The 26,858-nt window shown below is 40.3% G+C and overlaps 3 protein-coding genes across 5 annotated transcripts; all 3 read right to left on the reverse strand.

Moving 5' to 3' along the window:
• Positions 1 to 1,528: 1,528 nt before the first annotated feature.
• On the reverse strand, positions 1,529 to 6,277 carry LOC108439354 (cytochrome P450 2D3-like). Of its 3 annotated transcripts, none has more exons than XM_017717722.2 (9): positions 6,084 to 6,277; positions 4,892 to 5,054; positions 3,846 to 3,998; positions 3,394 to 3,554; positions 3,081 to 3,254; positions 2,819 to 2,954; positions 2,529 to 2,716; positions 2,286 to 2,427; positions 1,529 to 1,821 (listed from the first exon to the last, which is right to left on the reverse strand). In XM_017717722.2, exons 1-9 carry the CDS (start codon positions 6,243 to 6,245, stop codon positions 1,643 to 1,645), a joined length of 1,458 nt encoding a protein of 485 aa, XP_017573211.1. In that variant the 5' UTR covers positions 6,246 to 6,277; the 3' UTR covers positions 1,529 to 1,642. The 3 variants fall into 3 exon arrangements, with proteins under 3 accessions (XP_017573211.1, XP_037396610.1, XP_037396611.1); XM_037540713.1 differs by having other exon boundaries at positions 1,529 to 1,839; XM_037540714.1 differs by having other exon boundaries at positions 2,529 to 2,954.
• A 4,161-nt stretch (positions 6,278 to 10,438) lies between these two features.
• Positions 10,439 to 18,367, reverse strand: LOC108439344 (cytochrome P450 2F2-like). Its single transcript, XM_017717710.2, has 10 exons — positions 18,027 to 18,367; positions 17,380 to 17,542; positions 17,031 to 17,183; positions 16,730 to 16,890; positions 16,048 to 16,221; positions 15,799 to 15,937; positions 15,517 to 15,704; positions 15,275 to 15,416; positions 14,918 to 15,110; positions 10,439 to 12,953 (listed from the first exon to the last, which is right to left on the reverse strand). Exons 1-9 carry the CDS (start codon positions 18,186 to 18,188, stop codon positions 14,932 to 14,934), a joined length of 1,461 nt encoding a protein of 486 aa, XP_017573199.1. The 5' UTR covers positions 18,189 to 18,367; the 3' UTR covers positions 10,439 to 12,953; positions 14,918 to 14,931.
• Positions 18,368 to 20,053: 1,686 nt separating this feature from the next.
• Positions 20,054 to 26,732, reverse strand: LOC108439353 (cytochrome P450 2F2-like). Its single transcript, XM_017717721.1, has 9 exons — positions 26,512 to 26,732; positions 24,616 to 24,778; positions 24,275 to 24,427; positions 23,952 to 24,112; positions 22,565 to 22,738; positions 22,259 to 22,397; positions 20,892 to 21,079; positions 20,620 to 20,761; positions 20,054 to 20,428 (listed from the first exon to the last, which is right to left on the reverse strand). Exons 1-9 carry the CDS (start codon positions 26,671 to 26,673, stop codon positions 20,250 to 20,252), a joined length of 1,461 nt encoding a protein of 486 aa, XP_017573210.1. The 5' UTR covers positions 26,674 to 26,732; the 3' UTR covers positions 20,054 to 20,249.
• Positions 26,733 to 26,858: the final 126 nt, after the last annotated feature.

The following is a 26,858-nucleotide window of genomic DNA, read 5'->3' on the forward strand; positions in this document are numbered from 1 at the left end:
GAAACAGCCTCGAACATCGTAAACATAGCCTCCAGGCACAGAAACCTCTAATCTAACTACAACCCCAATTCCAATGAAGTTGGGACGTTGTGTAAAACATAAATAAAAACAGAATACGATGATTTACAAATCCTTTTCAACATATATTCAATTGAATACACTCCAAAGACAAGATATTTAATGTCCAAACGGATAAACTTTATTGTTTTTTTGCAAATATTCACTCATTTTGAATTTGATGCCTACAACACATTCCAAGGAAGTTGCAACACGGGCAACAAAAGACTGGGAAAGTTGAGGAATGGTCAAAAAACACCTGTTTGGAACATTCCACAGATGAGCAGGTTAATTGGAAACAGGTGAGTGTCATGATTCGATATAAAGGGAGCATCCTTGAAAAGCTCAGTTGTTCACAAGCAAAGATGGGGCGAGCAACTGCATGAGCAAATAGTCCAACAGTTTAAGAACGTTTCTCAACGTACAATTGCAAGGGATTTAGGGATTTCATCATCTACAGACCATAATATCATCAAAAGGTTCCGAGAATCTGGGGAAATCTCTGCAAGTAAGCGGCAAGGCAGAAAACCAACACTGAATGCCCGTGACCTTCGATCCCTCAGGCGGCACTGCATTAAAAACCGATATCATTCTGTAACGGATATTACCACATGGGCTCAGGAACACTTCAGAAAACCACTGTCAGTGAATACAGTTCGTCACTTCGTCTACAAGTGCAAGTTAAAACTCTGCCATGCAAAGCAAAAGCCAGATATCAACAACACCCAGAAACGCCGCCAGCTTCTCTGGGCCCGAGCTCGTCTGAGATGGACTGACGCAAAGTGGAAAAGTGTCCTGTGGTCTAACGAGTCCACATTTCAAATTGTTCTTGGAAATCATGGACATCATGGGAGTGTGTTAGTGCCCATGGCATGGGTAACTTGCACATCTGTGAAGGCACCATTAATGCTAAAAGGTACATACAGGTTTTGGAGCAACATATGCTGCCATCCAAGCAACGTCTTTTTCAGGGACGTCCTGCTTATTTCAGCAAGACAATGCCAAGCCACATTCTGCATGTGTTACAACAGCGTGGCTTCGTAGTAAAAGAGTGCGGGTACTAGACTGGCCTGCCTGCAGTCCAGACCTGTCTCCCATTGAAAATGTGTGGCGCATTATGAAGCGCAAAATACGACAACGGAGACCCCGGACTGTTGAACAACTGAAGTTGTACATCAAGCAAGAATGGGAAAGAATTCCACCTACAAAGCTTTAATAGTTAGTGTCCTCAGTTCCCAAACGCTTATTGAGTGTTGTTAAAAGGAAAGGTGATGTAACACAGTGGTAAACACGCCCCTGTCCCAACTTCTTTTGAACGTGTTGCAGGCATCAAATTCAAAATGAGTGAAAATTTGCAAAAAAACAATAAAGTTTATCCGTTTGAACATTAAATATCTTGTCTTTGTAGTGTATTCAGTTGAATATGGGTTGAAAAGGATTTGCAAATCAGTATTCTGTTTTTATTTATGTTTTACACAACGTCCCTACTTCATTGGAATTGGGGTTGTATAGAGAATCATTATAAATATTATAATTCCACAAGTATATTAATATTTAGAATCATGTTCTATGTTTCTCTAGCTGTCTATCTCAGTCTGATTCCCATCCTGTATGGCTTGGGTGTGAGTGTGATTCCATATACAGGAGTGAAGTCTGGTTCTCCTGCATCTTTAGGCCAGAAAAACTGGAATCGACGCAGCAGAGTGACCAAGATGAGGAAGAGCTCCATGCGAGCCAGACCTTCACCGATGCACATACGAGGCCCTGCACACATGTAAAAGACTTAAAATTTACTTAATAAATTCAGTGAATTAGTAAACTTAGTGAATGCGCAAAAAAGAGGGCTAAGGGCTAAGTCAGACAAGCGAAAGATGAAACTGGGCCTATGACTCCCATATATACACCTGGTTTTCAGGCAAGTTTTCAGCTTGTAGTTGTGCCTACATGTGTTTCGACCCCTGTCATTTCTTTGAGTGATGGACTGACCCAAATAAAGCCATTTCACATGCTTCTGACATTACAATAGATTTTCAGATCACCTTAGACCACCTGAGAACTAATTAGATGATATATAAATATAGCGTTTTACATGTGATCTATGTAGGTGTGTTGGGGCAGGAAAAGCACTAAAATGGGCCAAACAGGGATATGTAAGTTTCACCAATGCTGGAGAAACCAGGTTCTGGGATTTGTTCACTCTGTATATTCACACTGTTCAAAACACTAACCAGTAGAAAAGGGCAGGAAGGCCTCCGGCTTCTCAAACTGTCCCTGCTCATTCAGGAAGTTAGCTGGATTGAACTCATGAGGAAACTTCCACTGACCGTCCTCACTCAGCACTGAGGCGAGGTTCGGGATGATTACAGTATCCTGAAAAACAGAAGAAGACAAGATAAAAAAGGAAAGAAGAAAGACAAAACCAAACATGTGGCTTAAGTTAAGAAACACAGAAGGAAAAGTCAGATCTTCACCTTTGGGATGCTGTAGCCCATCAGTTCAGTATCTCTGCTGGTGCAGTGAAACACACCCAGAGGGGCAGTATTGGCGATACGCTGACACTCATGGATCACAGCCTGTATGTACGGCATCTTGTGTCTGTCCTCAAAAGATGCATGAGCTTTACCCTCCAGAACCTCATCAATCTCCTTCTGACATCTTTCTAGAAAGCCGACAGAGCAGGCATGTGAAGCAATTACTGTCTCTAGTAAATCTATCAAACAAATCGTATGATCAAATGCAGTAGAAAGCTCATAGTGCACACCCTGGATGTCTGGATGTGTTATGAGGTAGAGGAACGCTGTTAGGAGGGTGTTAGAGGTGGTATCTGTCCCAGCACCATGCAAGTCCACAACGCATCTTGCAAGCTGCTCTTCATTGAAAGACCCATCATCTCCTCTCTGTTGAAAAGAAAGCATCGTCTGATAAGGTTGTGCATATTAGATTTAATCCATTGTGTTAAAGGAAGTGATCTCAGAGTTTCTCTTTAATAATATAAAAAAATCTTCACATTCAAGCACACACACCTTATCAAGCTCATCCAGATAGCAGTCGACAAAGTTTTCTGGTTCTCCTGGGACTCTTGATGTCTTGTGTTTGCTGATCATACTTGCTATCATTTTTTTGAGTACTTTAAAGTTTGTGATAACCTTCCTAAAAGGAAGGGGCAGGGCTCTCAAAATAGGAAGCGTATCATATATCTGTAGCAAAGAAAGACATTTTAACTTTCAACCAACCTGTATTTTTCCAAAGATAATACAACAAGCTACCAGTATAATATATAGCTCATAATATAAAGTGAGAAACAATTGTTTTACTGTTAATAATAGAAAGTCCTACCATTCCCCAGGGTCCATTGGTGGTTTTTGCAAGTTCAGTGAAGAGGCTAACATACTGTTTAAGAGTTTCATCTCCGTAATCGTAGCGAATTCCAAATAACACCATATAGATGATATTTGATGCAGCATCATGGAACAAAGTCTGAGGATTCAGGAAGCCCCCTACACAGATACACATACATTCACAAATGAATGTCAGATCTGATTGCATAATGTTTAATGGTGTAGCGGTTTCCTTCCTAAAGGTCTTGTAGCTGTAACCAAGATACAAAATGCAGTCCTAATTAACTATTTTCACATCTTGGCTCAAAATCTAAACACATATTATTGTGTTGAATAGGGACAAGTAGAATATAAATTCAAATATAAATTCAAGTAAAAGTAACTGTTATAGGGTTTTATTCATTTTTGTTATAGTGTTTAGTGTTTTTTGAAGTGTAATGATGAAAATACCAGCAGTTCTTTCCAAGCGTTTCACGAGATGTTCAGTCTCTCCCAGAATCCTGTCCTCCATTGACTGCTTCCCCATGCCAAAGTTCCTCAGGGTCATGAGGGCAAAGCGCCGATGCTCCTTCCATGCAGGACCATAATCAAGAAGCACAATACCTGTCACATTTGACACATATCAGACATTTAAGACATCTTATGTCCTCCAGGTGCCACCTGTCAGTGTTTATTAGCTGTATGAGTTAAAGAACCCCAGGATATTAGTGTAGACCTGTGGTGGCCAACACTGGTCCTGGAGATCAACCTTCCTGCAAATTCTAGTTTCAACAACATTCTGCCAAACCTGCTAATCAACTTCTTCAGAAGTGACTTCAGAAGTGTCATGTAAAGATTTGAGCAGCATGTTAAATCCAGGTTGGAACTAAACTCTACAAACTGCAGGAAAGTCAATCCCCAGGAGGAGAGTTGGTGACTACTAGTATAGGAAAAACTCACAGTTTATTTAAAGCTAGTCTTGCAAGCCAGTCTTCTGACTGTTGTCAGACAGTGTGGTGAGTTTTGTTGAAGGATGTAGGACAAATTCAAAATGATGCTACATCAAGAACAGAAACAATGTACTTTTATAGTTGGCAAATATGTAGGATGACTTGTTAACTAGCTACTAAATGCTCCAAATAAAACTCCTGAATAATTTCAAGATAGGTTGCTGCCAATTTATCACTGTTTTTGTGGTTCCACCCAATGGCCACTGGGATGGGCTCTAGCACCGCCCCCCCAGCAACCCTACAAGCAGCACAGAAAATGTGTATATATGTGTGTGTGTGTGTGTGTGTGTGTGTGTGTGTGTGGTGTGCAGAGCAGGCAAGTATGCTATAGGCACCTAATTCACACAGCAGCACAGATACTCAATCGGCGATTCTGATAGTTGTGGCTGTAATATGATACAGAGTATATCAGATGATCTGTGTATCTCTGTAGGCAGATAGTTTAAGGTTCAGATTAACTAACCACATTCAGTACATAGTAATATAGTGATTGTTTATAGATGTCACCTTTCCCTTCCGCTGCGTGACTGATTAGGAGATTTTGTGGCCTTCCTGAAAAGTCTGCAGCCTTGTTCACAAAAGCTTCCTTCAAAGCCTTTAGCCCAGTAAGAACCACTGCTGGTGTTCCTCCAATATACAGGCTGTAAACATTCCCATAGCGCTCAGCCAACTATAGAAATACATCAAGCAGAAAAGGAGACAGTCATTGAGGAGAAGATCTAATCACAGCTTGAGCAAAGATAAAAATCAAGTAATAAGATGACAGACAAGCAACAAACACTGACCCAGAGACAAGACAACAGCTGTTTACAGTGTTACATGTTGTCTATACTAACCTTTAGCTTTTTACACTAAAGAAAAGGCCACAAGCCTAGAGGTTTTTGACTTATAACTGTTGATTTATACCTCTGACATAAGTCTTAACCCCACGTGTCAAACACAAGGCCCACAGGTCCAGTCTGGCCTGTTGCGCAATCCTATTTGGCCCGCAAAATATTTTTAAATGTCTGTTCATTTTGGCCAATTACACCATGAACTGCACTACAGTTCCCAGTATGCTCTGCAACGTAACGTGTGCTCCCACCACCTCCCCAACATTGATCTATGTGACTGCAACACAAAAACAAAATTTAAAAATTGTCAGGTGTCTATTTTCAAACAAATTGGCAGTTTTTAAAAAACCTTCTGTACCTTGAAGACATTTTCAGAGGTTTAACAGTGACCTGCAGCTAATGTAGTCTATTGTTTTATATAAAACAATTTGTTTTTGTTTAAAAATTATTTTTGAATCGTTAAGTATTAAGCGTCTTTTTTGCTGTTTTAGTTTTGGTATATTTTGAAGAAACAATGGTCAGTTGGCTTCATGGCCAAACACAGCCGGCCCATGGATTTGTCAAGATTTTTTAATACGGCCCCTTTAATGTTGAATTTGTCACCCCTGGTCTAAGCAGATTTATCCCATCAAATAATATTATATTTTATTGTATTGCACTGTGTATTGTAGTTTACTGTATTGCATTGTACGGCACAGAGTTCTGTGTTCAACTCTGTTCCTTTTTTCTGGGTATCTACAGTGACTTTTGTTTCTAGCAGTAAATGCTGTAAATGTAAATAAACTATTGCAGGTTAGTCACACCTTTAGAGCTCAATATTTTAATTTCCCCCTAAGTGCCCCAATCCACCCAGTCCAGCAGTTTACCTTCTCAAAGTCTTTCAGAGGATTGGTGATGTTCAGCTGAAACAAGTTCCCGAATAGGGGCAAAGGTCGGGGTCCAGGAGGAAAGTTCTTGGGCCTCTGGGTCCTGATGAAGAGGAAGAGGAGAAAGATGAAAACCCAAACCAGGACCAAGGAGCCCAGCATGATGTCAGTTGTGGTTCTGCTCTCTGCTGGGTTCTACCATAAAGGTTCTACCTTTTGCTCACCAGCTCCTCCCAATAAATAGCCACATCAATCGAGTAGGAGGAGCGTGTGTGTGAGGGCAGTTAAATCATTGACTCATAGGTGGGTGGAGGAGTGTTTCTCAGAGACAGTTGTCTGTTATTCTGTATCCCTGTCAGCCCTGATGATGCAGAGTAAAGTTTATAGATTATAGTCAAATAAAGTGATAGAAATTTAGGAAAATTCCCAGAATGTTTTGTACATGTTTGAGTGAATTCCGCCTTACTCAGCAACTATTTTTCCCGACCTGTATCGCAGCAAATCTCACCTCCTGTGCTGGGATGGGCTAATAGCATCTGTTCCAAAATATGGGTAAAACAAAAATACACACTCCTTCTTCTCTGCAGTGCATGCAAATAAAAACAGTACAAAACAATTTAGCATTAAATCCAGTTCTACAATCACCTGGTGATCAAACTCTTGATCAGAATTTAGATTTATATTTCAGTCTATGACAAATTAGGACCAATAAGACATGTTAAATTAACTTATTTTAACTATTTATTTATTTTATTGCCACACAACACAGTGCATATTTTAATTATTTATTTTATTTAGATTGACAATTTCCCCAGCACAACTGTACAAATAGACCCATAAGCTTTATTGAACTTCAATGTGTACCATTGTAATCTACCTCAAGCTGGCCTCCCCTTTATCTGTGAATTTGGCTCTTGAATGCTGTGACGAACTCAGCTGGTCCAAAGCTATAAAGTGATGAACTTGCATGACCCTGAACCTCTGATTCGATCTGTTTGTTGACTGATAAGGCACAGAGAGCAATGGGACAGCAGTCACTGGATGGACAATGGTTGTAAATTGCCTCTTGAATGTAAGTGTGCCTAACCTAACTGACCTGAGCCAATGATATTGAAAAAAACAATCTTATCTAAGACCCTCCAAGTACTTCCATTAATTTGTCCTCCCTGGGGCATCCTGTAAGGGAGAGTGCTGCTAAGTCATTGACATAAGGCTGGGTATTTGTAATGATGACAGATTTTCAGTCTGATTCGCTGTTTATCATCTAAAAAAGAGGGAACTATATAATTAATTTGTGGTAAAATCATAACTGTGGCTGAATTATCTGATAATTCATGAGCAAGTATGTCAGAGATAATAGTTAAGGGATTATTTACAGAAATGATTATTTACTGCTCTCTTACATGGCCGTCCACCACTAGACTTCAGTGTAGCAAACTTTCATCAATTGGCTATGCCTTGATTGAGAGAATCACAGGCTTTTCCACATTCAAGATAAAGCCATCTATAGGGAATTGATCACTTTGTCATTTACTCTAAATGCTTGGGATAAGCTAAATCACTCCGCTCAGTGAGTAATGAACTAAAAGTGGCTGATGATGCAGCTAGAAAACTTTTTTGCCTTTGTAGTTTTGGCATATTTTAAAGAAACAACAGTCAGTTGAGGTCATGGCAAAACACAGCTGGCCCATGGATTTGTCGAGATTTTTTAATATGGCCCCTTTACTGTTGGGTTTGTCACCCCTGGTCTAAACAGATTTATCCCATCAATAAACAAACTATTGCAGGTTAGTCACGCCTTTAGAACTCAATATTTTCATTTCCCCCCAAGTGCCCCAATTCACCCAGTCCAGCACTTTACCTTCTCAAAGTATTTCAGAGGATTGGTGATGTTCAGCTGAAACAGGTTCCCAAATAGGGGCACAGTTCGGGGTCCAGGAGGAAAGTTCTTGGGCCTCTGGGTCCTGATGAAGAGGAAGAGGAGACAGATGAAAACCCAAACCAGGACCAAGGAGCCCAGCATGATGTCAGTTGTGGTTCTGCTCTCTGCTGGGTTCTACCATAAAGGTTCTACATTTGGCTCATGAACTAAAAGTGGTTGATGATGCAGCTAAAAAACTGTGTACCAGTATAATCTCATGCTGACCTCCCCTGTGTTTGGATCTTCAATGCTTTAATGAACTTAGTTGGCCTAAGCCTATAAACCGATGAACTTCCATGACTGCAAAAATGTGATAAGATATGTTTGTTGACCGGTAAGGAACAGAGAGCAGTGGGACAGCAGTCACTGGATGGACAATGGTTGTAGTCACTGTGGTCTAAACTGACCTAAGCCAATGGCTTTTGTAAAAAAACTGAGATAAACTCTGGACATATGCTGTTTACAGAATGTCTAAAGGGTACCAAAGCTACCAAACACTAAAGCATATCAATATTTTTTGGACACTGTCCGATCAATACAATTTGCATACATCCATTTTTCTTACAGGGAAACGTGATATTGTTAATATTTCCTCTGCCTGCTGGTGCTCGGTGATACAGCCAAACAGGGGGGTTGGAGCCTATCCCAGCAGTCTTCGGGCGAAAGGCAGGATAAACCCTGGACAGGTCGCCAGTCCATCGCAGGGCAGACAGACAGACACAGACAGTCACTCACACCTAGGGGCAATTTAGCACGTCCAATTGGATGAGACTGATTCATTACTGGCTTATTATAATGAATCAAATCATTTGGTCAAGGATGAAATTTCATTATCAGCGGTGTGTTGTAGGGACGCACCGAATATTCGGCAACCGAAATTATTCGTCCGAATAAGCGAAAAAACGAATTATTTATACCGTTTTTAATTACCCCTCTCTCTCTCTCTCTCTCTCACACACACACACACTATGGCCATAATGTGTTTTTTGTTGTTGTTTTTTAAGTCACCAGCGGAAAATCCGGAGGCGGGTGTAAACAAAGATTTATCGGGTTAGGTCTCCTGCAGTCAGAGCTGTGGAGAGAAGCGCGTCACCGTGGGTGGAGGAAGGGATGCTGGACCAGCCAGACAGCAAACAAACAAACAAGGCCGTGGTGGAGTGAATATCCTTATCAGCCCTCCGCCACGTTTCCCTGTCTTGCGCTGGAGGACACGGGGTCACCCGCGCGTTAGTTCATCATTAAAGCCGCTGTTGCTGGAATATCCAGTAGAGGGCACTAGACCCAATGCAATGAACGCGTACTACTTTGCAGCTTCGCGTTTTGCCCCAGCTGTTTTCCGTAGTTGAGAGTTAACTCACAACTTGTAGAGAGGAGAATTCACACTCTGTAAACGCAATAATTTCCTGAGCAGTGAATATCACAAAACATTTTAACACCGCTGTTATATTTGTAAGAGCTTGTAAACTCGAGCTATAGGAGTTTAAAACTTCGCCTCGAGTAGGTCCATGACGTCAGTGAGCGCGAACAGCCAATGAGCTGCTGCGCTCACCAATCAATCATCACGCTCTAGCAGTAAATCCCGCCTCCTGCCGCCCAAAACCTGTTCGCTGTTGAAAAGAGGAAATATATAGGCAAGTTTTCTTTGTTTTTTAGTGAAAACATTCTTCTACTTTCTAAAATTAAAGAAACGTTCTGGGCGAGTGATTAGAAACTATTTTAACTGTCCGTTTTTAGCCGTTGAACTCCATTCACTCCCATTCATTAAGGACTCACTCTCGGGCGCCCTCTGCTGTTAGCAGTCCTGGTTCTGATTTAACGGGAGGAATAGGGAGCGGGGCTCCTCATAAACCGGCTCTGTGACAGGTGCCTTCTAGTTTGGTGGCACTTTCACCGTTTATTCTCAGTGTGTGTGCGTCAGTTTGTTCAAAAGCAAGTTTATCACTAATGCTAGTGCACTAATGTTGTTTTAAAGTGTCTTCAGGTCAGCAGTTTTGTTAAATGCAGGTATTGAGTTAACGTAGCTGCTTGAGTTTAAGTAGCTAAAGGAGGAAAACGTTATTTATGTAAATAATGTTGTTATTTAATTACTTAATTTATGGCTAGTTAAATGACAATTGCTTCTCTCTACGGTCTGTCAAATGAAAAAATTTCCTAACAATAAAATAACATTTATAACCATTTTACAATCTGTGTCTTGGAAAGACATCCTATATATCCATCCATCCATCCATCCATCCATCATCTTGCGCTTCTCTGGGGTTAAGCAATGAGGCCCAGACCTCCCTTTCCCCAGCCACTTCCACTAGCTCTCCGGGGGGATTCCGAGGCGCTCTCAGGCCAGCTGGGCAATGTCTTTGACAAATTAAGACCATTAAGACATGTTTAATTAACTTATTGTAGCTATTTATTTATTTTATTGCCACACAACACAATGTATATTTATTTATTTATTTTATTTAGATGGACAATTTCCCCAACAACTGTACAATTAGACCATAAGCTTTATTGCGTACCATTGTAATCTACCTCAAGCTGGCCTCCCCTTTATTTATGACAGTTGGCTCTTGAATGCTGTGATGAACTCAGCTGGCCCAAAGCTATAAAGTGATGAACTTACATGACCATGAACCTCTGATATGATCTGTTTGTTGACAAAGAGCAGAGAGCAGTGGGACAGCAGTCACTGGATGGACAGTGGTTGTAATGAAATTGGTTCTTGAATGTAAGTGTGCCTAACCTAACTGACCTGAGCCAATGATCTTGGAAAAAACAATCTTATCTAAGACCCTCCAAGTACTTCCGTTAAAATAGCTGTACCTACAGATTTTGTAGAGACTGAACAGAATTTTGTCCGTTCATTGACAAGTCCAAAATCTTTGATCCATGTCAGTGCAATGTGTTTCCTGGAGAGGTTTTCACTGTACTCTCTCATTCATCGTCTACCTCAGTGGTCAGCAACACTGGTGTAGCTCCACAGCAAAAATGACATTTTTAGGTAGAAATAAAATAATCCTTCTGTGCAATAAAATAAAGCTCTGCTGAGCATTCAACAGAGTTTTAACAATACATGGTCTTAAATGCTGGTGTTAATGTAGTGGACTGCTGGTCACCATAGCAATGCAGACAACAATCTCGCCTAGTTATTAGCTATAAAGAAGCTATAAAACGCTAAAGAATCAACTTCATTCAAATGATCTTTTTCCACATGAAATGTTGCAGCCCCAGGCACCATTTAAGGTGCCATGGAACAATGTGAACGACAAACTGGAGAATTTGAAACTGACTTCAGCCTTGTAAAAAGTCGAACGCTAAGAGATGTTTTACAAGAAACTGTTAAGTTTCCTGCCAGAGATGTGAGAAAATGGCCTAAACCGCATTCTTAACTGAGATCAATCAGCGCGCAAGCTAACATATTGACCCAGTCAGAGACGAACAGCTCAAAAAATATCTGTAAAAAAAAAAAAAATACTAATAATAATATTTATCATGAAATCATTTTTTTTTAACCTTTTTGCTTTCTGTAGTTCCAATGTTGCTTGGTGTTGCTCAGTGAATGTGCACGCCCGAAAACCTCATTTGTCATCAAATGGAAAGTGAGTTTGAGGGGGAACTTCTTCTGATAAAACACCGGCAGCAGCTTCTGTTTACAGTTTATTTTTACAGTTTTCTGACCTACGTTTGGAAGATGGCAAAGTGTGTGGAGGACTTTGATAAGGTCTGTTTCTAAAATGTTGTAGAGCCAAACTAATTTGAACCAGAATACACAAATGACTTGCAGGGGCTTGAAGAAGAGAGAGCAAACAAGGGGGGAGAGAGAGAGAGAGAGGTAGGCCAAACCAGCCAAGCAGAACAGAACCGAAGCAAAACAACCCAGGACGAATGGAAATCGACGGTGTCAACAACTACTTGCTACTCTGCTCACCAGTTTTACCAAAGTGGTCAGTCTTTTCAGTTAGCTTGTTTATAGCAGTCAGAATGCTATTACTTGGCTGGGTCTGTAATGTTCAGAATCACAAACTTTAAAATACTCATAGAAGGAAAGAGCCACTTTGGTCATAGTCTGCAAAAGAGCTAATTTCAGAAAATACCAAGCTGGTTACACTGCACTCCACATGTTCTGAAATAAGTTCTGTTGCAACCTATGACCAAAGTAGTAATTTGCTACTGTTGATATGAGTATTTTATTTAGTGAACCTGATGCTGTACATTACAGAACCAGATGTGCTTTTATATGTTATTAAATATTTATATGTTATTTAAATATTATTTTTATATGTGCAAACTATATATATATATTCCCAGCTGTTATTGAAAAAATGTGAACTTTTTTTGGCAGTGTCTGGGGACCATTATTAACAACTATTAATAATATAAACAGTTGGTTTCATCCTTTTGATTTAGGTTTTGTGTGATTGGACGGGCAGGTCTGGAGGCATTGAGACCATGGGAAGGTTTGGAGACACAGAGGTCGGCTGGGCAGGGCACTCCTGAGACTGCGGGGGGTCTGTTTTGAAAACACACACAGGCTGAACCACACCGACGTCCTCGGAGGCAGACTGACCTGCTGTGACATTCTCAGAGGCAGGCCGCTGCTTACTAGCACTCTCCAGAGCAGTGGGCAACACCGTGAGGACGAGCACGGACCCACTGCAGCTCTACAGAGCACTGGACGGCACCAGAGAGGCTGTATAAAGAAAGTCCAGAAGTTTCTCTTCTACCGTGGGGAGATGTGCTCGACCACAATGCTTTCTATGGCGTTTCCGTTGCTGGGAGGAGCCTCAACTTTCATCTATGCGAGCCTCGCTGGATTCCGGAGGGATTGTTGTTCAAAGTGAGGGGGGCATTGAAATCAGTCTGGTCAGAAACACCAGGTATCCCTCTTACAGCCTGGATTCATTTCTTTCAACAAGTTTTTGCAAACTTGCTGCATCCCTGTTTGGTCTTTCTTTCTGTAACATAGGAGAAGTTAAGACTGGATGCTTCCATTATGACACAAAACAGAGGAAAACAAGGTAACATAAACAATGCAAGACAAAGGGACTGAGCCAACACATCTATCTGTGTATGTATCTATATATATATATATATACACTGAGAGGAAACAAGAAACACTTAGGATTAATAAAAGGGCAGGGCTACAGACTACAGGCAGGTGGAGCAGATAACAAGGGGGCAGGATGTGGGAGGAGACACAGACCAAAACAAAAACAAAAGCACATGGCACAAAAGAAACATGGTAGAAGATATAAACAAAAGCGGCAAAGTGGCACAGAGAAACAAAAAGACAAAGGCTGAAACAGATAAAAGACAAGGACACAGCAGGACAGGACATTACAACGAGACCCTTAAGCAGTGCTGCTTTAGCCAAAGGAACTGAAGGGAATGGTTGTTCATAGGCCAGATGAACTTTTCCCCCTTTGGATTATTCGTTTTTTTTCTGTTAGATTTGCTTATTGTTCCTCACAGCCAGTTGATAATGGTCCTGTTACATCACCGCTGTTCCTAACAGGCTTAGACGGTTACATAAAAGAAATCCTTATTCATTCACATGCTGAGAGAGCAGAGCAGTGGTTCTCAACCTGACAGTTAAGATGCATGTGAGATTTCATTTCTTACTGGGCAGAATTTGTGGAATTTCCCCATTTTACTTTACTGGGAGGAACAGTTTTAGAAATATGATTTAAATTTTAACTTTCATGTAGAAACTGTAACTATTGTATGTTAGGAATTTATTTCTCATCAGTGAAAAATGTATTAATGTCATAAATGCACATTCAGTTATTAGATATAAGACTAGAAAGTTTTACTTTTATGTGTAACATTTCGATTTGAACATTGAATTATTAGAATGTCTGAGTCTCTTTGTAGTCGTGTCAAGTAGCACATGATCAATTTTTATTCATAACAGTAGAAATGATCTCTTGCTATTAAGAAATGACTTCCAATATGCTATACACTATATGGTTATATGCTGAAATATAATGCAGTAGTAATAATCACTAGTGCTATATCATTTTTACTTCCTTAAACTGAATATCAAAAATTGTGGCTTTGACGCTAAAACATCCATCCATCCATCCATCCATCCATCCTTCCATCCATCCATCCATCCATCCATCCATCCATCCATCCATCCATCCATCCATCCATCCATCATCTTCCGCTTCTCCGGGGTTTGGGTCGTGAGGGCAGCATCGTAAGCAATGAGGCCCAGACCTCCCTTTCCCCAGCCACTTCCACTAGCTCTCCAAGGGGGATTCCGAGGCGTTCCCGGGCCAGCTGGGCAATATAGTCACGCCAGCGTGTCCTGGGTCTTCCCCGGGGTCTCCTCCCAGGTGGAAGAGGCGTCCAGGAGGCATCCTAACCAGATGCCCGAACTTTCTCAGCTGGCTCCTCTCGACGTTGAGAAGCAGCGGCTCTACTCCGAGTCCCTCCCGGATGACCAAACTTCTCACCCTAAGATCCCTAGGGTCATTTTCCTACCTAACCTAGTAATACATAACGCTTCATTTAGAATGACTGAACAAAACAGTTGTCACCTGTATGTAGAATATTCTCCAATAACTATATTTCTAAGCTTGCAAATTCCCAAAACTACATTTTGATCACATCAAGTAAACTACACAATGTCCTGTAGTGGTGTCGTAAAGTTATACTTGCAATGCTGTTTGATTAAACTGTTAATGAAGTGGATTTCATACATGGTTATCAATTATTACTCTTAATATTAAAGACCATTAATTATTCATTTTTTTTCATTTTTAATGCCACTGATTCTTACCTATATTATTTTTTCTATTCTACAATAATTTTGTCATTGCAAAGGTTTTGAAACTGCGCTTGATAGTTTTTCACTCCAGTGTGTTAACTTCTGCCATATTCAGCCTTATATTAGAATAATATCAGTTTATACATTTCTTTAGCTGCTTATCTCAGTCTGACCCCCATCCTGTATGGTTTGGGTTTGAGACTGACTCCAAATACAGGAGTATAGTCTGGTTCTCCTGCATCTTCAGGCCAGACAAACTGGAACCGGCGCAGCAGAGTGACCAAGATGAGGAAGAGCTCCATTCGAGCCAGACCTTCACCAAGACACACACGAGGCCCTACAAATAGATGCAAAGCACATAGTATTCTCTGTCAGTTCATCACAGGGCTGGTCTAAAAGCTCATCCTGGACTGAAACATCATTTAGACTAAGATTAAGCTTTGATGGAGAAGCATGTTTCCAAGATTTGTTCGCTATGTTCATATGTTCATATTCTCTCACCAGCAGAAAAGGGCAGGAAAGCCTCATGCTTCTCAAACTGTCCCTGCTCATTCAGGAAGTTAGCTGGATTGAACTCATGAGGAAACTTCCACTGGTCTTCCTCCCTCAGCACTGACAGGAGGTTTGGTATGATTAGAGTACCCTGGATCACAGAGAAAGACAACGAATGAAAAAAGTTAGAGAAAAGAATGTTTGGGCTTTAAATTACATCAAAGAAAGTGGAAAGAAAGCGAAGTCTCCACCTTTGGGATGCTGTAGCCCATCAGTTCAGTGTCTTTTGTGGTGCAGTGGGGTACACTGAGGGGGAAGGAACTGGCAATGCGCTGAGACTCGTGGATCACAGCATGTGTGTAGGGCATCTTGTGTCTGTCCTCAAAGGACGCGTAAGCTCTACCCTCCAGAACATCGTCGATCTCCTTCTGACATCTCTCTAGAAAGATGACAGAGACGTCTGGGATCAATACTGTCTCATGAGATCCATCAGGAAATCAAGTGAAGTGCAATGGACATTTCATTGGTCAAACCCTGAATGCCTGGTTTGGTCATGAGGTAGAGGAACGCTGTTAGGAGGGTGTTGGAGGTGGTTTCTGTCCCACCACCATGCAGGTCCATGATGGTTCTCACAAGATCTGCATCATTAAAGTAGGATCCATTATTTGCTCCCTGATGAACAGAAAGGCTCATCAGATAAAGTGGCCTATACAAACATTGTGTTTGAAGACGTTCTTTTCAATCAAACCAGACAAATATTCTTCACATTTACACACAGGCACCTTATCAAGTTCATCCAGATAGCAGTCGACAAAGTTTTCTGGCTCTCCTGGGATTCTGGATGTCTTGTGTTTTCTGACCATGCTTGCTATCATGGCTTTGATTGCTTCAAAATGTGTGAAGGCTTTCTTAAAGGGAAGGGGCAGGGCTCTCACAATAGGAACCATATCATAAATCTATGGGACAAAGACATTCATTATTAGACATTTATTTCATTCAATTAAAAGACATTTCCAAACTTATTGCTACATGCTGTCAGTATGGTATGTACAGTCATTTCTATAATTATTGGCTCTCTTGGTAAAAATATCTTTGTAGTTACTAAGCTTAATTTCAACCAGAAGCAAATGAAAAAGTTTTAATTGAAGTCTGATGTAAACTTAGTAAAAAAAATCTATTATTTATACTCCAGTGAAACCGGTCGTCATGGATGAGCTCTTAAGAGTCCCTGAAATATCTAGGGGTGCCCAAAATGACACACGGTTTTGTTAAGAATAGCTATTGTAAATTCTCTTCAATTAAAGGTTAGACTTCTCTAATATTTTCAACGTGAGGTTGATTTAATTAACCACAGAGATATTTTTCAATAAACTTGTTTTAAACCAAATAATCAGGTTCACGTAAAAGTTCCCTCAGAGTTTGAAGCGAGAAACCTGTGTTTGTGTTAATAGTAAAATGTCACACCGTTCCCCAGGGTCCATTGGCAGCCTTTGCAACTTCATCGTAGTGGTCAAAATATTCTTGGAGGGTTTTGTCCTCATAGTCAAGGCGAGTGCCATATAAAACCAGGTAGATGATATTTGATGCAGCTTTATGAAACAAAGTCTCAGGATTGATGGAGCCTCCTAGATAAAACCCATAAATGAATCTAATGTGGTTACAAAACACTGAATGGCTTTGCTTTCTTGTTTTTGAAGTATTGTAATAATAATAATTATTATTATTATAATTATTATTATTATTATTATTAGTAGTAGTATTATACCAGCACTTTTGTCCAAACAAGCAACAATGTGTTCGGTCTCTCCCAGGATCCTGTCCTCCATAGACCGCTTCCCCATGCCAAAGTTCCTCAGGGTCGTGAGGGCAAAGCGCCGATGCTCCTTCCAGGCAGGACCATAGTCGAGAAATACGACCCCTGACACATTAAACTCACATCAGTAACTCATTTCACAGTGAAGAAGCCTTTTCTTCACCTGACAGCTGCTGTGTTTGTATAAGTAAAATACACCACGATTTTAGTATAAGGGAAATATTGATTAGCCACAGTTTGTACACAGGACTTTGATCTCTGTCTGATGGCTCGAATAGTTATAACTGTTAATGGACTTCACCATTTCCTTGCGTTAGATGACTCATTAAGATGTTTTGTGGACGTCCTGAAAAGTCTGCAGCCTTGATCACCAGAGCTTCCTTCACAGCCTTGAAACCATTAAGAACCACGGCTGGTGTTCCTCCAAAGTAGAGGCTGTAAACGTTCCCATAGCGCTGAGCCAACTAAACACATACAAGCAGGAAAAGTAAACAGTTAAATATTTTAAAAATGTGCTTAGCTAAAAAAACTAAAAAATAAAGTAACCAGATTTTAGATGAACGAACAGAAACTCTGACCCAGTAAAAACTGATACCACCAATTTGCAGAATGAAGTGTACACCTTTAACAATACTGGGAGAACTCTTTTCCAGAGATTTGCATTTGCATATCACATATTAACATATAAACCATAATCATATTTCTGTAAAGCTATTTTTGATTAGAGTAAGTTAAATGTAAATATCACTGTCATTATATGCATTTTTGCCAGTTGTAACCAGCAGAAATGTAAAGCATTTTTTCATTCTGATGTTTATTAACAGGAAAATGTAAAGTAAAATATGCAGTTTGGCCTCTTTTTTGATTTTTGTGAGCATCATGTCTACACAGGAGTTCTATAAGTGTGTGTGTTTAGTAGGCCAGCATTAAAACAGCATGGTACTCTACCCTCTCAAAGTCTTTCAGTGGATCGCCAATGGTCAGCTCAAACAGATTCCCGAGAAGGGGCACAGGCCGGGGTCCGGGAGGAAAGTTCTTGGGTCTCTGGATCCTGATGAAGAGGAAGAGGAGGAAGATGAAAATCCAAGCAAGAATGAAAGTGTCCAGCATGGTATCTGTTCTCGTTCTGCTCTCTGCTTGATTTTACTGTAAAGGTTTTTCGCTCAGTGCACCAGTTTTTTAAAGTCTCACAAACAAGAGAGAGCGTCTGGTCCGCTTCACCACAGATATATACAAACATAGATGCTGCTGTCTGCTGTTCTCAGTCGCAGCGATATCAAAGATCAGATTTCAGAGTCTGGTCACTTCCATCACCATGACCATTTACAGAACCAAGACAACCGCCAGAGGGCGCCCGCGAGCTAGTGTTAAATGAATGGGCGTGAATGGAGATAAAGGCTAAAAACAAAGTTTGAACAGGTTCTACTACACCTTCCTTTTCATTTTTTAAAACTACAGGCATATATTTCAGTAGCAAAGTAACGACAACCTACATGTATTTTTCCTTTTTCCTACAATAAGCGAGTTTTAGGCAGTAGGACGCTAGCCCTAGAGCTATTGAGTGCTGATTAGCTGGCATTACAGACACTGAATGCTGATTGGCTGGCATTACAGCTTCTGAGTGCTGATTGGCTGACGAGCTGACAAGCTGAGTGAAACCAGAGGAAAGCGGCTCGGGCACACTGAGGCCATGAACTCTCACCATGCTGCGTTATGTAGCCAAATAACTGGAGTTAAAAAGCGCCCAGAAATATAAAGGCGGTGTTAAAATGTGTTGTGTTGTGCTGTGTTCAGCGCATTATTCTATAAAAATGATTAAAGCTTTAACAAACTTAGATTTTTCTCAAACGCTCCATCTTAACACCCTCCCGCGTTTGACTCCTCTCTACGTATCGTTTGAACACGTTTGCGCATGCGCCAGTATGGCTCTGTATTTGTAAAACGCCTGGGTGTCCAGCCTCTGGTCACACTGCCAGGATTAAATACAGAAGCTGACAGACGTGATATTCAGATTTACATTAATGCGTTTATCTGATGCTTATGGGTATATGAGTAGTGCAGCGGTCCGTGAGGAAATATGAAACATGTTTATGATCTAAATAAATAACGTGTTTCTAGCGGTCATTACTGGCAGGACAGACAATATTAAGTCCAGACATTAACCTGACAGCGCCGAGGATTTACATTTACATTTCTGGCATTTGGCTGACACTCTTATCCAGAGCGATTTACAATTTGGTAATTTTACACAGGTAGGCCAGGGCAGTGTTAGGAGTCTTGCCCAAGGACTCTTATTGGTTTAGTGTAGGGTGTTTGCCCTGGTGGGGGATTGAACCCCAGTCTGCAGTGTAGAAGGCAGAGGTTTTAACCACTACACTATCCCAGCCACCAGGAGATGAGGAGATGATTACATGCATGTAGGGAGTGCTAATAAATTAAAGGTTGAGCTGCAAGGATTACAAGCATGCTTTTCCTCCTGTTTCAGAAATGAGAGAGGAAGCCTGGCCTAACAGACGAAGAGAAAAATGACTACAGTAGATGCCCTGATGCTCACTCCATCAACCACATCGCCATCTTTATACACTTCTATAGCACAAACATTAACGTTAATCGCTCTTATACTTGCATTAAAAGTAAAGTAGTTTTTTTCCTTTTTCTGTAAAGTTACCATTTTGGAGATACAAGGTTTTCTTCTGACAACAGCGATATTATTACTAATCACTAGTACTAACAGCATTTCGCTTCTTTAAACTGAATACCACAAATTGTGGACTTGATGCTTAAACTGTTCTCCATAAAACTGGTGTGGCAGTGTGTAGTAGGTCTTAGCCAAGCAGCTGATTTTGCTACATTTTATATGCATCCACATTTCTATGCTCCAATGCACACAAAGTAGACATAATGCTACATATAGAATGACTGAGCTACAAAACAGCTGTCACCTGGGGTTGCAATCTGAGAATCCTGCAGCTCACAAAGGTTGAAACACTTTATTTGATAACAGCAAATTACAGAATCTTCTTTAGTGGTGTGGTAAAGTTACACTTGCAATAGTGTTTATTAAACTGATAATGAAGCGGTTTTATTCATGTCTACTAATATAAAAGTCCATCTATTATTACATCCATTTTTGCTGGCATTTGCTGCCAGTTTCTACATGTCTCTAGCTGCTTATCTCAGTCTGATTCCCATCCTGTATGGCTTGGGTGTGAGTGTCATTCCATATACAGGAGTATAGTCTGGTTGTCCTGCATCTTCAGGCCAGAAGAACTGAAACCGGCGCAACAGAGTGACCAAGATGAGGAAGAGCTCCATGCGAGCCAGACCTTCACCAAGACACACACGAGGTCCTACAAACACATGTAAAACACACATCTACATGGCTGTTCAGTTCATCAGGGGGTTTGGTCTACTGAACATAACTAAGGCCTAGTCCTAAACCAAAATGCAGTATTTAAATAAAGACTAAGTTTAATCTGTGTTGGAGAAGCACATTTTCAGGAATTGGTTTATGTTCATTTACACTGTCATGACCTCTCACCAGTAGAAAAGGGCAGGAAGGCCTCCGGCTTCTCAAACTGTCCCTGCTCATTCAGGAAGTTAGTTGGATTGAACTCGTGAGGAAACTTCCACTGGCCTTCCTCACACAGCACTGAGTAGAGGTTTGGGATGATAACAGTGCCCTAGATCAGAAAAAGAGGTAAAGGAAAAAGAAGTATAGGTAAAGGTAAAGAAATATTAGCATGTGGTTTAAATTATGAAATACAAAATGGAAAGAAAGTAAAGGAACAAGGAAAGCAGTTTGAAAGGAACCTTTGGGATGCTGTAGCCCATCAGTTCAGTATCTCTGCTAGTACAGTGGGGAACACTGAGGGGGACGGTACTAGCAATACGCTGGGACTCATGGATCACAGCCTGCATATACGGCATCTTGTGCCTGTCCTCAAAAGCTGCTTGAGCTTTACCCTCCAGAACCTCATCAATCTCCTTCTGACATCTCTCTAGAAAGACCAGACAGAAGGCATTATTACGGTCTCTGTTGAACCCTTTATGAACACTAGCAAAATGGAAAATACTTGAACATTAAGCTTAAAGTCTTAAACATTCTGTATTTGGACTTTCGTTATTTAAGCTCTGGATGTCTGTAGTCAGTTACCCTCCAGAACCTCATCAATCTCCTTCTGAGATTTCTCTAGTAAGACCAGATAGAAGACATATGATAGCATTACTGTTCTCTGTTAAATCTATCAGCAAATGAAGCAATAGAGGAACAAATTGTATGATATGTTAATTTAAATTGGTTAGATTCTGTATTTTGGATTTAGCTGTTGTCAGAAGAAAACTTTGTATCTCCAAGATGGTAACTTTACAGGAGAAGAAAAAAACCTACTTCACTTTCAATGTAAGTCAATGGAATCAAGATGTTTTTCCAAGTCGTTTTTTGCTGTTTCTTTTGGTCCATTCATCATTGAATTTACACACAATGTTAAGGACAACAGACATTTTCAAATTATGTTGAAAACTTAAAAACGACAATGAACTGAATTGAATTCAGAACCATCAGTCAACCGTGTTTGTACACTCTGGAATTAGACCTCTGCATTTAACCCAATCATGCACTGAAACACCCACATACGTGCACACTAGTGAACACACACACTACGGAGCCGTAAGCACATGTGCCCGGAGGGCTGGGCAGCCTTATCCACGGTGCCCGGGGAGCAACTGGGGGTCAGGTGCTTTGCTCAAGTGCACTTCAGTCATGGACTGTCAGCCAAGGAGAATGAACCAGCAAGCTTTCAGTCACAGGGCTGGTTCCCTAACGGTTCATTTTCCCACAACAAAAATTGAGATATGAGGTTTTCTTCAGAAAGCAGCCATTGATTTGTTTACAATTATGAAATCTGCTCTGTTGTCATCCTAGAAGCATAACCCACACGGATGCTTAGCAGCCCCTTGTCAATAGGTTATCAATCTTCATAGTGTCAACATTTAGACCATAATGAACCTGACTTCAGACCTAACACAGAACTGAATACTGTGCAAGTTTTTCACCAACAGAATGCAGTGGAACAGTGCAGTTATAGCATGAAGTGCTGTCTCTGGCCAATTAGTATTAAAGCTGCCTCTATCATCTAACACCTTAGAATAGAGCACACTAGAAATTTCATTGTTCAAACCTTGAATGTCTGGGTGTGTTGTGAGATAAAGAAATGCTGTAAGGAGGGTGTTGGAGGTGGAATCTGTTCCAGCAGAATGAAGGTCAATGATGGTTCTCACAAGCTGTTCCTCACTAAAGGAAGACCCATCATTTCCTCTCTGTTGAACAGAACACAGTCTATTCAGTCAGTCTGTATTTCATATGAGGAATGGTGAGGCACATTACCATGGAGGAAGTATCAAGTTCACAGAAGCATTCTTCAGTTATGACAGAAGATCTTCCTTCTCTCTCTCTCTCTCTCTCTCTCTCTCTCATACACACACACCTTATCGAGTTCATCCAGATAGCAGTCAACAAAGTTATTTGGCTCTCCTGGGACTCTGGTTGGTTTGTGTTTGTTGACCATGTTCGCATCCAATTTTTTCACTGTCTCAAAATGTGTAAAAATCTTCTTAAAGGGAAGTGGGAGGGCTCTCAGAAAAGGAAATGTTTCATATATCTACAGGAAAGAAAGATATTTAACTGTCATCTATGTAAAGCACATTTTCCCCAAGTAACTGCAGCATGTTACTAGCATAGTATCATAGTATGTTAATCTGTTAGTCTGTAATATTTAGGGGGATCTACCAGCAGAAATGGAATACAGTAAACAAAAGCATGTTAGATAACCAAATTTTTGACCAACCCAAGGTCAGACTTATTATTTAGCAAAAGAAAAAGCAAGTTTTGTTGTCAAAGAAGCAAAAATGTGAAGAAGCAAAACAAAATTTGGACGGACGACAACAGGAAACCTGATGGATAACGTAGGTTCTACTACGTGTTTGGAAAGGGAGGGTTGAGGGAGGAATATTAGTGGTCTTCAAACACTTGAGACTGAAGTCTCATCTCTTTATACAGCACTAAGTTAAGTATTGTACTGTAATGTATTGTACTGCACTTACTGAAATGTACTGTACTGCACTGTGCTGTGTTTAGCTCTGTTTCTCCTCTCTATGCATCAACAGGGACTTTTGTTTCTAGCAGTATCTGAGCTCAGGACTAGCTTTCTCTCTAACCTGTTGGAAACTAGCAAAGATACTTTCTCTAGATAGACAAAGCAGTTTTGTAAGTCGCTCTGGATAAGAGCATCTGCTAAATGCTGTAAATGTAAATTTATTTGAATGCTTTTGGGTTTGTCCGGGTTCTCCGGTTTCCTCCCACAGTCCAAAGACATGCAGTCAGGCCAATTGGATGTGCTAAATTGCCCCTAGGTGTGAGTGTGTGAGTGACTGTCTGTGTCTGTCTGTCTGCCCTGCGATGGACTGGCGACCCGTCCAGGGTGTATCCTGCCTTCCGCCAGAAGACTGCTGGGATAGGCTCCAGCACCCCCCCGCGACCCTGACGGAGAAGCGGCTTAGAAAATGGATGGATGGATGGATGGGCTTTTGGGTTTGAAATAGTTCATTTAAAGTAAAGTTTAACAATTTGTCTGTGTCCTTCATTTTTGTTCTCAGTGTTATTTAGTTTAGGAAAAAAGTCTCGGAGCAATTTATAATTGAAACTATGAAGGAAAAATTTTCTTCACATGAGATATTTTCCAACTGTCATGTCATTTTGGCCCTGCTCTTGTGGAATGACTGTCATGGAGTGCGCTAGTTTTACATCAAATATAATCTAGGGTTTAGACCAAACCACAATTATGTTACTGGTAATGATACAAATCAATGTCCCACCAGTCCCCAGGGTCCATTGGCAATCTTCGTGGATTCAGTAACGCTACTGACGTACTTTTTAAGGGCTTCATCCCCGTAGTTGTAGCGAATGCCAAATAAAACCAGATAGATGATATTTGATGTAGCATTGTGGAACACAGTCTGAGGATTCAGGAAGCCTCCTGCATAGGCACATGTAAATTCATGAATTAATCCCAAATATAATTAAACAACAATGAATGTCTTTTTTATGTGTTGCTATAATCAACAGGTCAGAATTTTACACCATTTTAGTTCACTTCTAACATATGGAATGTAGTTAAATTAATAAAACATCATGATACCAGCACTTTTCTCCAAACGTGCAACAAGATGTTCAGTTTCCCCCAGAATCCTGTCCTCCATTGACTGCTTCCCCATGCCAAAGTTCCTCAGGGTCATGAGGGCAAAGCGCCGATGCTCCTTCCATGCAGGCCCATAATCAAGAAATGCGATACCTGCAAAATTTTACTCAAATCAATATAATAATTTATTTAAAGTTAAATTTAAAGCTAAGAAAGTTGTTCTGTAATCTCCATCCATTTGCATGCTTGCATAATTAATTTTTTATGTCTCTGGTAAATTTATTTAAAATGAAATCATCATAGACATTTCTCGACCAGTTGGAATGATTTATGGATTTCACCTTTCCCTTCTGTTAGATGGCTGATTAGCAGGTTTTGTGGCCGTCCTGAAAAGTCTGCAGCCTTGTTCACCAGAGCTTCCTTCATAGCCTTAAAACCAGTAAGAATCACTGATGGTGTTCCTCCAAAGTACACACTGTAAACGTTCCCATAGCGCTCAGCCAACTAAATACATATAAGAATGTTACATAATCAGCACAAAAAAAGGTGACTTTATTGCATTAGCAATTACAGGTATATCACAAAAAGTATAAGGATTACATTCAAACCACATACAAACATCCACATTTCAACTTCCCCTGTTTTGAATGATACATACAGTGGGGACCAAAGTCTGAGACCTCTGCTTCTTTTGTGCATTGACTCTTAATTTCATGCAAAGTTTTTATTACAAACGATATTTTGTGCAGAAAGTAGAATCTTTGAATGTTTACACAAATTTAGCCTTAATGCCAGCATGTGCTTGTGCTGACATGGAGTACATTAATTTGTTCACAAGCCTCTAATGAGTAGATCAAATACACCTGAGAGTCGTCTGAACACAAGCTTTCCTAGAAGAGATACTGTAAGACTAAAAAATCTGACCTCTTTGTAAAAAGGCTTTCACGTTGTCAATGTCACAAAAAAATTCTTTTTCATTTTAATAGTCACATCTTTGTTTTTAAAATTCCAAGATTGGAAAACTTTCTGTTGTTAATTTCCAGGTTTAAATTAAAAAACAAAAAGTCAGGTTTTGAATGTGGCCTCAGACTGTTTGTCACATAAGTTTGTATTTGTTGTTTTTGTTGTTGTTGTTGTTGTTTTTGAGAAAGGCCCAGAGCTGCTGCCAGCAGAGAAATCTGAAGAAACCCCCCTCTACCACATGAGTTAGCTCCCATTTATTTTTATATTATTTCCCTATTTTACTTTTATTGGCAGAACTGAGATCTGCACCAATTTCCTGAAGATATTTGACTCAGACATTTACTCCGATTTTACAAAACGCCTGACTGGAAACTGGAAGTAAGCTTTTATTCTCATTTCTTGATTATTGGTAACTAAACCAATCACCTCTCACTTAGTTCAATGTGAAATGAACGCCTCTTAAATCTCATAGGACATGTTGATTTCTGTGGACTGTCGAAACCACTGAGAAGAAATAAGGGACCATCAGTAAATTACATCACAAACAGAGAAGTCTAAAAACGATGCTTCAGTGGAGACAAAACACAAATGATGGTCAGTCAGAGGTTCTAGAATGACCTCTGTGTATAATGATTGTTGGTGATGGGTCTCAAAAGAAGATTTCAACCAGATGACCTGACCTTTTGACCATGGCATAAATCATAGACAATTAAATCATCAATATCATTCCCTTCATAAAACAGTGAAGTTTTCCCGTTTACTTTGTTTTAAGTTAAAGTCATCAAATTATATTTCTGTTGTCTTGATTTATTCAAATGACTGTAAACCCTTAATAGTCCAGGGCCTGTCAGCAAAATTACCCACTTCTACAACTGAGGAACAATTAAATCCCTGTAGTAACTGAATAATAAGCCTTAGTATGTAATAAGCCTCGGATTTTAAGGGGTTAAAAAGACAAGCAATGAAAAAATTACTGGATTACAAGACTAATCCTAATCAGAAAGGAAGTTTGGGGAGATAAATTTAATATTCAAATATATTAAACTTTGACCCAGGAAAACAGACAGCATTTGCAGAATTACATAAGGACTACAGTAACCGCGTAAGAGAATCGCTTGTATAGCTATTACCTATTTTAACTGTAAAGCTATTTGTGTTTGCAATGAGTTGACCAAGTTTTTTGTGAAGTCCATGATTACCAAGAAATGCTTTAAAATAATGTACATAAATAGTTTTCCACTTAAAAATAGCATTAAGAGAACATGATACTGTACCCTCTCAAAGTCTTTCAGAGGGTTGGCAATGTTCAGCTCAAGCAGGTTCCCAAATATGGGCACAGGCTGGGGTCCAGGAGGAAAGTTCTTGGGCCTCTGGATCTTGATGAAGAAGAAGAGGAAGCAGATGAAAATACAAATCAGCACCAAAGAACCCAGCATTGTGTCTGCTGTTGTTCAGCTCTGCTTTGTTTTCCTATAAAGGTTCTAGCTTTGCTACCTCAACTCTGTCCTATAAATGGCCTTGACAGCCCAGTAGGGGGAGTGTGTTTGAGAGCAGTTTAATCATTGATATAGGGGGGGGGTTGGTGAAGAGTTTATTAATCTTTAAGAAGGTAGATTGTCCA

This window comes from Pygocentrus nattereri, chromosome 8 (genome assembly GCF_015220715.1).
Source record: "Pygocentrus nattereri isolate fPygNat1 chromosome 8, fPygNat1.pri, whole genome shotgun sequence".
Classification (NCBI taxonomy): domain Eukaryota; kingdom Metazoa; phylum Chordata; class Actinopteri; order Characiformes; family Serrasalmidae; genus Pygocentrus; species Pygocentrus nattereri.

What these genes read in the sequence shown, in the direction of transcription:
- LOC108439354 (XM_037540714.1), bottom strand. Translation starts at nt 6,245, where the DNA reads ATGCTGGGCTCCTTGGTCCTGGTTTGGGTTTTCATCTTTCTCCTCTTC. An exon ending in TCACGCAGCGGAAGGGAAAG is followed by an intron (nt 3,999 to 4,891) that starts GTGACATCTATA and finishes CAAATGTGACAG; the next exon opens with GTATTGTGCTTCTTGATTAT. An exon ending in CTTCCTGCCCTTTTCTACTG is followed by an intron (nt 1,822 to 2,285) that starts GTTAGTGTTTTG and finishes ACATGTGTGCAG; the next exon opens with GGCCTCGTATGTGCATCGGT.
- LOC108439344 (XM_017717710.2), bottom strand. Translation starts at nt 18,188, where the DNA reads ATGCTGGACACTTTCATTCTTGCTTGGATTTTCATCTTCCTCCTCTTC. An exon ending in TCATCTAACGCAAGGAAATG is followed by an intron (nt 17,184 to 17,379) that starts GTGAAGTCCATT and finishes TTAATGTGTCAG; the next exon opens with GGGTCGTATTTCTCGACTAT. An exon ending in CCAATGGACCCTGGGGAACG is followed by an intron (nt 16,222 to 16,729) that starts GTGTGACATTTT and finishes TTTGTCCCATAG; the next exon opens with ATTTATGATATGGTTCCTAT.
- LOC108439353 (XM_017717721.1), bottom strand. Translation starts at nt 26,673, where the DNA reads ATGCTGGGTTCTTTGGTGCTGATTTGTATTTTCATCTGCTTCCTCTTC. An exon ending in CCAATGGACCCTGGGGACTG is followed by an intron (nt 22,739 to 23,951) that starts GTGGGACATTGA and finishes TCTTTCCTGTAG; the next exon opens with ATATATGAAACATTTCCTTT. An exon ending in TGGGCTACAGCATCCCAAAG is followed by an intron (nt 20,762 to 20,891) that starts GTTCCTTTCAAA and finishes TTTCTGATCTAG; the next exon opens with GGCACTGTTATCATCCCAAA.